At 40.5% G+C, this 15,001-nt stretch overlaps 1 protein-coding gene across 1 annotated transcript in view; it reads right to left on the bottom strand.

The window, feature by feature from the left end:
* Nucleotides 1–2,466: 2,466 nt before the first annotated feature.
* Nucleotides 2,467–15,001, bottom strand: part of VWC2L (von Willebrand factor C domain containing 2 like) — a 174,692-nt gene continuing 162,157 nt past the window's right edge. Inside the window, exon 4 of the mRNA XM_004376285.2 lies at nucleotides 2,467–5,755. Within this exon, the coding sequence (XP_004376342.1) occupies nucleotides 5,607–5,755 (149 nt within the window). The 3' untranslated portion in view covers nucleotides 2,467–5,606. The remainder of the gene's footprint in view (nucleotides 5,756–15,001) is intronic.

Raw genomic sequence — 15,001 nt, 5'->3', positions numbered from 1 at the left:
GTTGAGGGAAGGTTGGTAACTTAACTTGGAGATAGCATTTTTATCTTTCTAAATCACAAAGATAACCTTTTTGTAACCCTCAAACAAAAACAACAAATCTAGGACTTTGATGCAGTTCAGAGCTTTCTCTCCTATGCATTGAGGTGTTCTTTCCATAAGACTTGAATCTAAAATGAGCTGTATGTAATCCCTCACAAAGGACACAGGAAGCAGAGAACTGGATGCGTGAAAAATGGAAAAGCAAGAGAGTCTAATCATATTTTAAGAAAATATTGGTGGAGTGGGGCCGTGTATTCATGTGTGCAGGAACTCAATACTGATATTTTCTTATTGGTTGGTTTTTTTCTTTCTTCCTCCAACCAGGCAGAATATGATGGCAATTTATAAAATATTGTTCAGTTGTATTCTGCATTAAGCAATATGTTTGTCTCAAAGAGAAGAAGAATAACAGTTTGCTGTTGCTCCCCAAGGAAAGTTTACACCCATATAGCATCCTTTGGATGCTGGTCATCAGCTATGGTCTTTGTTCTGGGGCTCTTTGGCACCCCTCTGAGGTTAATTGGTGCTTGCCCCACTGCTTGCCCTGCTCCATGTTCAGGAGGGAGTTTAACATGGAACTTTAAAGGAGTAATATTCCCAGCACCAAGTCCCTGGGTGGTGCAAACAGTTAACATGCTCGGCTGCTAACTGAAAGGTTGGAGGTTTGAGTATACTAAGAGACACTTCAGAAGAAAGGCCTGGTGATCTGCTTCCAAAAAATCAGCCATTAAAAACCCCACTGCGCACAGTTCTACTCTGACACACATGGGGTTACCATGAGTTTGAATTCGCTCCACGGCAACTGGAGTAGAGTCGATTCTGACTGTAGCGACCTTTTAGGACAGAATAGAACTGCCCCATAGGGTTTCCAAGGAGCGGCTGGTGGATTCAAACTGCTAATCTTTTGGTCATTAGCCGAGAGCTTAACCACTAAACCACCAAGGCTCCTGTATTCACAGCACAAGCCCTCAGATATCAACAATAAACCCACAAGCCCTCAGATATCAACAATAAACCCCCAAGCCCTCAGATATCGACAATAAACCCACAAGCCCTCAGATATCAACAATAAACCCAGGTCTCTGTCAGAGGTCAGAGCTGTCAGTTGTTAGGGGCCATCAAGTCGATTTTGACTCCTAGAAACCCCATGTGACAGAGTAGAACTACCTCATAGGATTTTCTAGACTGTAATCTTTATGGGAGCAGATCCCCAGGTTCTTCTCTAGTGGAGCTGCTGCGTGGGTTCAAACCTCCAACCTTTCGGTTACCAGCTGAGCTGCTTACCCATGCACCACCAGGCTGTTAGTTGGAAGGGTTCAAATCTGTATTTTGAACTGAGGAGGCAAAACAACCAAATGCAATGTTATGGATGGTTTGGATTATGTAAAAGCTTCCCTTCCCCTTATTTCTTAAAAAATCTAGGAAATTTTAACACGGGCTAGATATTAGATGATACTAAGGAATTGTTAATTTTGTTAGGCTTGATAATATATAACATTGCAGTTAAGTAAGACAGTGTTTCTTTTTTAAAAGGGATAATTACTGCAAGGTGTAGAGTGAAATGATATGATGCTTGAGATTTGATTTAAAATACTGAAGGAAAAAAGATGATGAAGCAGTTGTGCAAAATTTGATAACTGGAATCTGGGCAATGGGTATAAAGAGGTTTATTATAATATTTTATCTATATTTGTGCATATTTGGAAATTTTTATGATAAAAAAAGTTCCTACTTTGCCACTTCCTACCCTATGACTTTGGCCGAATCACTTAACCTCTTTGTTTCCTCGACAGCAAAGTAGAGGGTCTCTCTGTCTTAGGTGTGCTGTATGGATTGAGTCAGATACTAAAAGTTAAGTGCTTAGCACAGGGCCTACAACAGAGCAAGCACTCAATAATTATTGATTATCATTAGTACTGTGTACAGATATGGAGTCGGAGGAAAGCTTTTCCCATTGTTAAACACTCTCACTGCTGGCTTATTTGAGCCTCCTCTCCAACCCGTAGGGGCCCTGGTGGTGCAGTGGTTAAGTGCTTGGCTGCTAACCTAAAGGTCCCCTGTTTGAACCTATCAGCCAATCTGCAGAAGAAAGAAGTGCTAATCTGCTTCCATAAAGATTACAGCCTTGGAAACCCCATGGGGCAGCTCTACTCTGTCCTCTAGGGTTGTTATGAGTCGGAATTGACTTGCTAGCAATGGGCTGGCTCCAATCCCTGAGTCAGGCCTTGACTTATAAAAAATGGAAATACACACAGGCAAATGCTAAACCTAAGGCTTAATTCTAATTATCACTCCAATGATACATGTACTTTCAGACAATAGAAGCCACTGAAAATTAGACATCAGCTAATGAGGGTAGAGAGAGGGGAGAAATTTGGAAGGAAAATATACCACAAAACAATGTTCGCTGGTTAACACACTTTATATTTAACAAAATAATTTTTTAATAATATATTCTTTTACACATCAAATATTGTTGCTAGAATCCCCTTTTTACAGTTTAGTTTTTAGTTGTTTTGTTTTGTTCTTTTTCTCACTAGCTTTCAGGCACACCAGTTTTCAAAGATTTTAGAAACTGAATCGTTTTTAACAGGCATCAGCTGACAAACAGGATGTTGATCCCTTATTTAAACATAGCTGTAGTTAAAGCAGAGAACCAAAGGCGGCGGAGACATAGGAGCGGAGAGGTGACAGTTTGGATGCAAACAAAGCCTTCAAAAGAAAACAACAATGAGACCAGCATTCTGTTGTTCAGAGTTTGGAAAGAATTTCTCAATGACCTGGATAGAAGGAAGTTGTAAAATGTTTATCATTTTATGAGAAATTCTGTCACAGTATAGGTTCATCTCTCCCTAAAGGGGGAAAGATGTCAATGCTACAAAGTCTTGAAAGAAACAGCTTGTAGTGAAACTCTGAGGAAAAAAAAAAAATTCCAACAACAACAAAAATCCCTCTCTCTGGCTGGTAACAGAGGCTACGGAGCAGCCTTCCTTTTGCATACTCTCTGGAGAGTGTTTCTTGGATGTTTTATACTTCATTCTAGAAAAGTCTTGCTGTGACTATCACGGTGCCAAGACTTTGAAGCAAAATACAGTACCCTGGCTTCCCAGTTGCACTCTCTTTCTGCCTCTATAAAGGACATAGTAACTCCTTAATAATGGATAAGGTACTATGCTCCATGGCTCTATTAATGATATTTTCTGGGTTTCAAACCTTATTCCTGTCATTTATTATTATTATTATTTCTTTCTGAGAGTGTGGTTTTTTGAAGCTGGCAACAGGCAACCTCAGGGCAAAGAAAGCTCTGTAACACATCTCTGTCTAGACACAAGCTCAAGTGTGGAATGCCTTTACCTTGGAGTGCAGGAATAAATCATTCGGAATTGTTCATGAATGATTCATGACTGTCTATATGATGTATCCATGGTGGCAACTGAAAGGCACCACGCTTGCTGCAAATTGGTGTTCTAAGGGAAGGCGGCTTGATGTTCTTCCTCAGGATGGTGCCGACGTGGCTATTTGTATCATAACAAACACAAGCACGGGGTGCATAAGAAATGTCAGGCCCAACTTTTCGACACATTAATTTTGGAAATGACAACTCTGAGGTGCTTCCGTGGAGGAGAGGTTGTCAATTTGAAATGAAAAACGGTTGAGGAAATGAAAGAAAATATGTGTCCTGAGGTTGGACCTATGGCATTAGAAGCCACTCGCTTCCTACGGAGGAGACTGACCCCCACAAACAGCGGCTGCTGTTTGTGAACCTCCCAAAAGGTTCCTTGGCTCACCAAAGCCACAAGTGCAGCCAGAACTTGCCCAAGATGCTTTCTGTCAGAATCCACTCTAAGCTGATCATTCCAGACTAGTGGTTCTCAATCAGGTGCAATTTTGGCTCTACCCGCACCCCTTGGGGTGATTTGGGAATGTCCGGAGACCTTTACTTGTCTCATCTGGCGGGGGGGTTGCTACTGGTATCTAGTGAATAGAGGCCAGGGATGTTGCTAAACATCATAAAAAATACACAGGACATCTCGCCACAACAAAGAATTACCTGGCCCAGAACGTCAATAACACTGAAGCTGAGAAACCCTGTTCTAGAATATCACCCTCCCACGGGAGCCATGGCAAAGCCTAGCTTGGAGTAGGAGCAGGAAATGAAAGAATATCCATAATGATGACAACCTTAAAGTTTCTTCAAGGACACAGTAGATCTGCACCAAGGTTTTCAAGACAGGAGAGTGGAATAAGCAAATAGCTCTGCCACGCGGGTTCAGATTGCTAATTTTGCACTTGAATCGAGGTGGTATCAGATACCCTGTGTGTTTTATTTTTTCTGTTACTATACTAGCAGCATTACCAGGGCAACCTTGAGACTCTTCAAAGATTCACTTTAATTATTCAGTATATAATATATACATTTTAAAAAATGTTCAACAAATGGAATTGTATTGTGCAAGACTCACTCTACCCTAATTTTTAATTTAAATCAGCACTTGAGGTGGAAGAGTGTCCTGAATCTGTCTTTTAGACATAGGGCTGAGCAGTTGTTCCTGTAACATGGCAAACACAGACTCAAACCATCTCAACCGCCTGTGTGAACTATTGGCTTTCAACCACATCTGAACCCAAACGTTAGAAATGTTCAGAAGGATTCAGATTCACAGTGGGGCTATTCACCCTGGTTCTGGTATGCATATCCAGGTGACAGAGTGTGTTTAGAGCGTGTTTAAGTTACAAGTCAAACTCAAATTCAGTGTCATGAGAAAGTCTGGTGATTAGAGAGAGCTACAATTTAAAATACCTATTTCCCTTTGAATTCTTTAGCAGAGCTCATGGTGTCCATCACATATTAATTTTTTGATTGGCAGTTTCAAGATTTGCGTATGTAATGTGCGGTTCGTAAGAATCAAATTGTGAGCCCCCACATAATGGACAAAGCACCAGTTCCCCAGCCTGCCCAGCAGTGGGTTCATCTGGGAATGCGTACATGTCTCTTCTCTTAGCCTACAGGGCATGGTTCACCAGGGGGGAACAATTGGATTCTCTTTTGTCTTCCTGGTCAGCAAGGATCCTCACCCCTGACTCTCCTTTACCAGAGCTTTTTCCACACCACTCAAACCTTTACTAGGCAGTCAGATCTGGCCCCTTAGACTCTAAAATGAAATAAAAAATACTACAAGAGAAAAATGCCAGGTCTGAAGTACAGAAGAATAAAAATGGAGTAAATCAGCTGACGGTAAGCTGGCAGGCTGGAGCCATCACCAGTGGAGGAGCCTGTGCAAAGATATTTCTTTCTTTTTGTTCCAGAAATCCAGTCGTCACGTCACCATCAAGCAGTGATAATTACAAAAGCGGTTTAAATAGCTGTATACTATGTATATTTTATATAGCAAGAGAGAAAGAGAGAAATTTCCTCTTAGTAAAATATTCACTTTTGTCAACCCTAAAAGGTTTTGCTGGTGACCCTGTTGTAGCTGGCAGGAGTTTGTTTGTTTGTTTTGAACATGTGCAGTGTAGAAGCCATCACATTCTCTCCTAAGAACATGTCATTGGTTGGGAATTTTTTTCTACACAGTCTGCTTGCCTTGGCATTCACGTTTTGAACACTGAGCAGGCTTCCACCAGTCCCCGTGGTGACAGTGACAGATGTTACATTCATCCACTTTCACTTCAATGCCAGCTGGAATTATTGTCGTTCCTGCAAAGCAGTTTGGACCTGGAACACACACATACATTGATTAGTTGAGTAAGTCTGGGAGGCTCCCCTCTCCCTTCAAAGAAAAAAACAAAATCCAAACCCCAGAGCCATGAATGAGTAGGTCAGACAACTCAACTTCTTAAAATCAAAGAATTTTCAAGTTGTCCCCTTTAAATTTAAACTTTCAACCCTATTAGCTTCTCCACACAGCTCATAATCTCCATGTATGTCATGCATCTAAAAAAAAAAAAAAAAAAAAAGCCCAATCCTCAAAAAATCTTATTCTCTGCCTACTAAGGACATACAACTTTCTAAATGAAAGTTGTGCGGATTACATTTTATTTCTTTGTGGTTTGGGGTGTGAAGGCTGCGGGAGTGTCCCCTGTAAATGCGAGAAGAGGACGGGCATGGTTTCTGCATCAGGCGACGGTACCCGGTGACCTGTCCTCGCGCTTACCGCGGTGGACATGAGACAACGAACTCACACATGCTCCAAGTTTCATCACCACCTGGGCCCAGTTCCTGGAATCCCCGGCTTGTTTCTTGATAACAATGACCAACTCATAACCACATGATTTATTCATGTCCCAAACAAGCTTTGTTAGAGGTTCACTTGATTTTCATAAATGGAGTTCTTTTAATGGGCCGGTGATCTTCATTTCTTTATTTATTTTAAAGAACGACCCAAATGGTTGGCTTTTGAAAAGTCAGCAGGACTTTTATTTTATTTTATTTTCAGGTTCATAAAGCTTTGCTGACAATGTCACCTGCTCATTATAGACGCATGCTTTTAAATTCAACCCATCTCAGTTCTGCACCTGTAGTCTCTCTGCCTTTTCCCTGATTCTCTCTTTAGTCGTTTATTTTCTCTCATCCTTTTTTCTTTTAACCCTTCCAATACAGGGATGCCAGTATTCAGGGTTACTTAATATTATTTCTCAAATTCAAATGGAGCAAAAATTGCTCCCCAAGGTGCGATGGATTTTCATGGAGTTGTGGAAATTGCCGCTTCCTTGAAATGGTTTAGTATAAGTCTCTGAAGCACACATCTAGGTAAAGAGAGGAAGCGATGAGTTGTGTCTACTCATGATTTATTAATCCAACATTACTGGCCACTCACCATAACTGCTACAAAGTAAAATGGCAGCATGCATCAATATCAGAATGATGTTATAGTGCCTTCTTACCAGTTGATAACAATTTATGGGCCTACATACCATCAAATAAATGAAATCAGGGGCTATTTGTAGTTCCACTTTATAACTGGAATCTTTTGTTTTTTTAAAAAAATTTAACTATTAAGCTACAACGCATATTTATCAACACAAAAACATTTAATATGCTCTGGCATTAATCACCCATTGTTTTAGAATCTCCAGACGGCAAATGTGCATACACTTATCAATGGTGTTTGGTGTATACATGCCTTTCCTTCATTCTTTAGGACAAAACACTGGGGCATGTGCCTGAGCAAGGAGAACCAGCTAGAATGGGATGAATATAATGGGCTAACTCTGACAATTAAACAGGTAATGATGTGTCTGCATTCACCCCGGGAGGGTGCTTCTTTCCAGGATGCTGTGGGTATAAGTCACTGGCCATCCTAATTACTGATTATTTAAGGGTTACTATATCAATTCCACAAAGACCTTGGGTAGTACAAATGGTTAACATGCTCAACTGCTAACCAAAAGTTTGGTGGTTGGTTCAAGTCCACTCAGAGGCACCTTGGAAAAAGGCCTGGCAATCTATTTCTGAAAAATTTGCTATTAACAACCCTATGGAACACAGTTCTACTCTGACACTCATGGAGTCCCCATGAGTTGGGATCAACTCAAGGGCAACTGGTACTTGGTATATCAATTCCATAAGTCCTGGGACTTAAGTCATTGTTTGATAGATCAGACTGCTTTTGGAACTACCAACCAAAAACAAACCAGTTGCCATCAAGTCGATTCTGACTTATGGCAACCCCAGGTGTGCCAGAGTAGAACTGCACTCCATAAGGTTTTCCTGGATATAACCTTTTGGAAGCAGATTGCCTGTTCTTTCTCCCAAGGCACCTCTGTGTGGGTTCAAACAGCCAATTTTTTGGTTAGCAGCCAAGTGCTTAACCATTTGCACCACCCAGGGACTCTTTTGGGACTACTCCTCCCTGGGAAAATTCCACACCAAACATTGAATGTGTTCTGGACCCAGAACTGAGGGAGTCTTCAGAGAACATGGCAAGGAGGACTTTCCAGAATGTACCTGGTTTTCCCATGGCTGTTGTTGACAAACTTCTCTTAGGCCAGCCAGTTCTAGGCCAGAGAGGATCTGGCTAGAGCCAAACCAGCTTCAGAAATTGAGCTAGATGAAGACTCCCACCTGTTTGCCTGGAGTCACCCCAGAGGAAACAATCACTCCTCTCTTCACCTCTCCCTTTCTACCCAACAGTTTTCACCTTCATTGGTCACTTCTGACTTCTCCAGATGGAGAAAGAAAAACATTTTTTTCCCCTAAAAAGTGGTTCAAAACAAAGAAGTCCCTAAAACAGAGAGAATTTCATTCAGTAAGAATTTTTCCAGCTTCTTGAGAGAATTTGGAAATTTATCAGAAGAATCTTGACTTTTTCTTTTTTTTTTGAAAAATAAGAAGAGACAACCTGCTGGCTTACAGGGGCCAGGTCAATCCCAAAGGCACAATGAGAGGAAAAGACAGAGAGAGATCTTTGTGAACAGATGTCTTACAGGTTACCCTGCGTATCTTGCAAGGATGTTTTACTAGAGTTCTAATTTTCATATCTGCCCTTTCTGCATACGTCGGTAAGTGTACTGCTATGAACTGTATGTGTCTGATTAACCTTATACATCATTTCTTCAGTCGTTTTGTATTTGCTGCACTCTAAGCTCAGGAAAGATTGATTTGCATTGATTGACAGCATGTAAAGAAACGTCTTTTGTGTGTTGCCAGGACTGACCTGTTAAAGGCACTGCCTATAAATAACATAGCAAGTTCTCAATGTCTACTTGACAGCTAGGTATTTTAAGGGATCGAAAACTCCTGTTTGATCTCATTAACTTTATTAGTACAGTGATTTTATTAGCACCCTTCTGAGAACCTCAGGTATAACTACAACAAGGCTCATGTTTGCTGTTAATAGTCTTATCTGCTTAAAAGTAATTTAGATAATTACCAACAAGAATGGTGGACTCTATTTAGAAACTGTCTGGTTTAGGCCCGTCCTCTTTCAAAATGGTGACAGAAAATGCTGATTTGCGTTGAGCTGAGGGATTTTATATGTGAGTGTCCTCCATGAGTTCCTTACATAGGAATGCTATCTTTACTCCTCTTCTCTTGCCACTATTAGGGGAAGGTTTTCCTTTTGTCTTGGTCTATGTGAAAGAGTAAGTTGCTCAGAAGAGTGAACCCAGTAGCGAAGGCAACATATTTTAATGTGGAGGACTTGGAGAGAGTCCAGAAGGGAGCAATGAAAATGATTAAACTGCAGGTTGGCAAACGGAACCTCTGAGAAAAGGTTAAAGGGATTGGAATTATTTAATCTAGACAGAGAAGACAGGGGGATAACTCAGTAACTCTTAAAGAATGAAGGCTTATTATGTGAAGAATGGTGTCTAACTGTTCTCTCTTTTTTCTGGAGCCTAGAATAACGGGAAATGGAGATACATTGCATGTCACCAATTTGGAAACACTCACACACACACATGCACACATGTAAATTCCTCAGAGAAAAGAGAATTGAGTGTGCCGGTTGCCAACAATGTGGTGAGATCTCTACTCTCAGAGATTTTTTAGAATATAGGAGGTCTCACCTATCAGGTATGGTTTAAGTCTTCAGCCCTTGAAGACAGGACTTGAGTATTTGTCATTCTGTATGGTCCAGGCCTAATATTGTGTCTGGCAAATATGTTTGTTTAACTGAATGGAACAGTATGAACTAGCTATATATTGGAAGGAATCCCTGGGTGATGCAAACAGTTAATGTACTCTGCTGCTAACCAAAAGATGGGAGATTTGAGTCCACCCTGAGGTGCCTTGGAAGTAAGGTCTGGTGATCTACTTCTGAAAAATCAGCCATTGAAAACTCTGTGGAGCACAGTTCTACTCCGACACAGATGGGGTTGCCATGAGTTAGAATAGACTTGACAGCAAATGGTTTATATATTGGAAGCAAACGTACTTTCTAAACTTAGGGATCAGAACTTACTTATATATCAGGCCTAGCCTTAGTAATATAGGGATAGATATATATGTTAATAGATACAAGCACACAGCAATCATTTCTGTAGCACTTCCTGCCAGGAATTTATGTCATTTAATCTTTGTAACCAGCCATGTGAGGTGTACATTTTCAACCTGTGGACACTAAGCCTCAGAGATAGAAAATAACTTGCCTGAGATCACATATCCAGGAAGTGGCATCACTGGGTATGAATCCAGATCTTTCTGATCTATAGGATGCTTCTAATTGCCCAGGAAGAGAGGTAGGTGTCTAGCAGTGCATCACTGTGTGCCTTTGCCCAGATCCTGAGCTTCCAACTGGGTTTAGAGGTCCAGTTGGTCTCAGTATTGAGGATAAGTACTAAGGTTAGGAATTTCATGGCTAGAGAGAAGGGGGACTGCTTTTCTACACAGAAATTTATCAAATTACTGGTTTTATATTGTGTATCCATATAGTCTCCCGGAAACTTAATTTATTTAAAAACTAAAAGAAATGTTCCAAGGAGAAGATGTTTGGATGGTGAGGCTTTCCTTTTGGTGGTAGTGAAGTCCCTACTGGTACGGGATATAGACTGACTAAGGAGCAGAATGAAACTGGACTGCAACTCAGGAGACCTCATTCAGACTGTGGTTCTATGACTGTTTATGTGACTTTGGGCAAGCACTTATGTAACCCAAATACAAGTGGGAGCCCCTATGGTCTAGTCTTAGCAAGGAATCATATTTTTAGAAATACAAAAAAATTAAATTCAAATCTTTACTGAGGAGTTGGAGCCAGGAGGGAAGAGAGAAAGTTTAGGAATATAAATACGTGAAAATTTGTTATTATTAACAATTTCTATTATAAAATGAAGTATTTTTCTGTTATCCTGTACTTCTCTAAGCACTTATTTTGCTATCTATAAAATAAAGATTGGCTTGCAAATTTTCTTTTCCACTATGGAAATCATTCAACAGATATCTCACAAGGATGACTAATATATAAAATATATGAAAGGAAATTGCTCCGGTGGGGTAGCTCTGGGAAGCCAGGATCTCTATCTTTTCAGTAGCATTTTATCTCATCTTTCCACCTCAACCTTGCTGAGGTAGCCCATGAGGCACCTATAAAAGAAATCTAGTGCTCAAGAAAAGCATTTGGAATATAATTTCCTCCAGCTCCAACAATTCAGAATTCTAAGAAACCAGCAGAAAATAAAAGGGCCCTTCTTTCTCACATTCGTGATTTTAGTGGCTGAGTAGATTCACTCAGCCAGTAAAGTTTTTTTCTTGGTAAGCCTTGAAATTTCCATCATAAAAGGGTGCTTCAAAAGTATATGGAGAAGGAATTCCATTGCCACTCTGATCATACCTCTTGAAGATACATGTCTGCTTATGATGTTAAATATCATGTAGTTGTATTAAGGAGTAAATCTCTAGCTTGAAATCTGTGCTTAGGAGGAGAGGATCACAGAGCTGTTGGTAGGCTGAAACTGAGAACCTAATCTAGCTTTTGGGTCTATAGGGGTGTGACACATAGCAGAAGAGAATGAGGCTAATGGAGTTAGAGTGGTGAGCGTAGCAAGGTGAGGCTGATGAAGTGTCTAGGAAAGTAAGTTGGACTACTCCCACCGTGACTAATTTTGAGCTACCAAGATGACGTCAACCAGTTTACAAAATTTCTGAAAATTTAACGTTTGGTACTGAGCCAAATGTTAAATTTTCAGAAATTTTGTAAGCTAGTTGACATCACTTTGGTAGTTCAAAATTGGTCATGGAGGGAGTACTTAAATCATCAAAATCAGCAAACGCTACAAATCAAGTTTTTCCATCTCCCTAGAATGCTGATTGTTCAACATTGACAACCATATCACTAGGTTGGGACTTGACATCCTGGGCCTTGCTGGCCATGTTAAAGATTTTAGTGTTTATTCTAAGAGCAATAGGAAGCCATTAAATATTTTAAGGAGGTGTGTTTGTGTGTGCGTGTGTTATCATGAAGTAAGGGCAGTGATTCCATAAACTCTACCAGTATTACTATATGATTGGTTCACAGAGCACCCACGGATGCCATCGACATGGTCTGTTTTGATGGATGCAGGACCTTTGAGGTTGCAGACTAAGACTAGAACCCTCACAGTCTGTGTGATGGTGACTAAAGCACATTCATTACTGCTCTGCTTTGAGGCATTAAAAGTATTTGCTAAAATGCTGGAGTAATATTAAATTAGTGTCAGCAATTAACACCTTGGCTTGAATTAATTGGTCAGATTATCTCCTTATAGAAAGTAAGATTCCAAGGGAAAAGGAGCCAGGAAATGAGTCATTTGCTCTGGGGGAGGGAGAAAGAAAAGGGCTGGAGGATGGAGGTAATTACTAGGAGGATAGCTTAGTTGGAGTCCCTTAGAGGACCAAGGTCCTGTCCAATCTGATGGAGGTTCTGGGTCATTTGGGGAAGAGGAGGATTGTATCAGTCAAGCAATAAAATCAACCCTAGATAATGTCAGCAGAAAAGGCACTTATTAAAGGATGTTCTATCCAGAGACTATGCAGAAGAATCAGAGGACCAAGCTTGGAGGTAATGCAGTAAAGAGCAAGGGCCAAAATTATGCCGAAGGTCTAGTTCAGTGAAGACATAACTTGGACATAGAATAGAAACTTACCCTACCTGTATCACCAAAACAGGTCTCTGGATACTGCTGCTAGAACAATTGGCATAGCTGCTTCTCCTACCAGCCTTGCCAGAATGGAGACTGTGTGGTCCCCTGCCTGTTGAAATTAATATCTTACCCCTTTCATGACTTGTGGGACATATAGCGCCCACATACATTTTCTGCCTCTGGGTTTTTTGGGAAGCTGCTTTCCCACTGACATTATGTGCTACCTGTAGGCGGGACCTGTATATCCGGTTGAAACCAAAGAAATGGGAGTGTGTTTCAAATTATGGTTTTTACAAGGTATTATATGAGGTGTGTGTGAAACTTTTGTTTCTGTACAGCAAGATAAGACTTGTAAGTATATTTGTGTGTTCCTGTGTGTTATTTGGAAGTTGAATAGCTCACTTTCAGGTGCCATGCATTGTATGCACCTGTCACAGGATCTATAAGGCAAGGTGGAGACTGTAGCACTAAGAAGGTGGAGATTCGAACCACAATTATGTGCAGCCATCGAAAAGTGCCTTTATGTGTTACTCCATATTTTGAAAGTTTTACCAAATAAAACAAAATTACTAAAATAACACAATTTTTTTCTTGCCTCATCCCACCAGTCTTAGCTCCAGAGTCCAGAGGGACATTTGTGCCCCACATATTACCCATAATACCTGCCAAAAATTCAGACACACTCAATGATTCAGCATGCATTCCATTAATGAAAAAACATTGAATCAACAAAAAATTAAAAGCAAAAAATACTCCAGTCATGAGTTCAAGTCCGCAGCAGGTATGTCTGCTGGACAGAGCCTAGTACGTGCCTGCACCTTAGCTACAAGGAAAGCTGGACAATGAATTGCTGGCATTTGTACCTTCTCTAGTAGGAAAGGTTTTCTTCATAAGTAGAGGACTTCCCCAAACATAGGAAAAAGGCAATTGTTCATTTCTGGTGCTAAGAGGGATGAGAAGAGAGGTCAAGGAGGACAAACTCCATGTGCTTCAAATTATTTCTGGGGATGACTCACCAGCATATTTGTCCAACAGCCAGTTAACAAAATAAATATTTATTTGGAACAAGACTGTTCTAAGCACAAGCAAAACAGCTATGACTAAGACAGAGTTCCTGCCCTCAAGGAGCTGACATTCTAGTGGGGTGAATCAGACTAAAAGCAAAAAACAATAAGCAAGGCCATTTAAGATCATTCTGTGTTACAGAGATGAAGAAGCAATGTTGTCAAGTGCTTATACCCACAGCGGTAAAATACTGTACAGTTTACAGAACATTTTCATATGCATTTTCTTATTTAGTATTCACAACAGCACTTTTAGGTTGATACTACCAATCACATTGATCAAGTGAGGAAAGTGAAGTTTAGAGAGGTTGAGTGACTCAGTAAAGGACAGAGAACAGTCCTGCTAAGGAGTTAAAAAAAAAAACAAACCCATTGCCATCTAGTTGATTCCCATTCATAGTGACCCTATAGGATAGAGCAGAACTGCCCCTGTAGAGTTTCTAAAGAGCAGCTGGTGGATTTGAACTGCTAACCTTTTGGTTAGTAGCCAAGCTCTGAACCACTATGCCACCAGAGCTTCGACTCTTAAATGACCCCATGTTGACTACTTCCCCTGAAGAACATCTTCTTTTTACATGTGTCATTATTTACGCTAAACATATATGGAGAAGAAAATCCATAGCTCTTCCGATAATAGCTCCTGCAGATCTGTGTTTTCTTACAATGTTATTCTCCTGTTTCTGATGCCCCAGCTTTCTCTTGTGGGGAGCTGAGCCAAAGTCAGTTGAGAACAGTAAATTTAGTTAGCGCTTCTTAAGTTCTTTTTAAGAGATTTTCATGCATGACCTCGTTTTGTCCTCACATGAGCTATTATTTCCTTGGTTTTACAGGTGAGACAAAGGGACAGAAAAATGTCAAGTGACTCCACCAAAGTCAAACAGTAAATAAAAGACTGGGCTGGTATACAGAGCAGCTTTTTCATGTTCCAACCCCAAATTCAATCTTTCTGTGAACAGGAGCTACTTTTCATTTCCTCAGAGCCTTGAGAAAACTTGAGTTGGTGTGGAATGGAGTAGAGGGAAAAGGCTAGTGTTATGGATTGAATGGTGTCCCCCAGAAATATGGGTCAACTTGGTTAGGCCATGATTCTCAGTATTGTGTAGTTGTCCTCCATTTTGTGATTGATATAATTTTCCTATATGTTGTAAATCCTAATCTCTGCCTGAGGTTAATAAAGCAAGATTGGATTATATTGAAGAGGATTAGGGTGGGCTGTAACACCCTTGTTCAGGTCACATTCCTGATCCAATGTAAAGGGAGTTTCCCTGGGGTGTGGCCTTCACCACCTTTTATCTTACAAGAGATAAAAGGAAAGTGAAGCGAGCAGAGAGTTGAGGGAT

Source organism: Trichechus manatus, unplaced genomic scaffold (assembly GCF_000243295.1).
Source record: "Trichechus manatus latirostris isolate Lorelei unplaced genomic scaffold, TriManLat1.0 scaffold00041, whole genome shotgun sequence".
Lineage (NCBI taxonomy): Eukaryota > Metazoa > Chordata > Mammalia > Sirenia > Trichechidae > Trichechus > Trichechus manatus.
The sequence above is the reverse complement of the archived record's forward strand: the minus strand, read 5'-3'. Positions and strand labels throughout refer to the sequence as shown.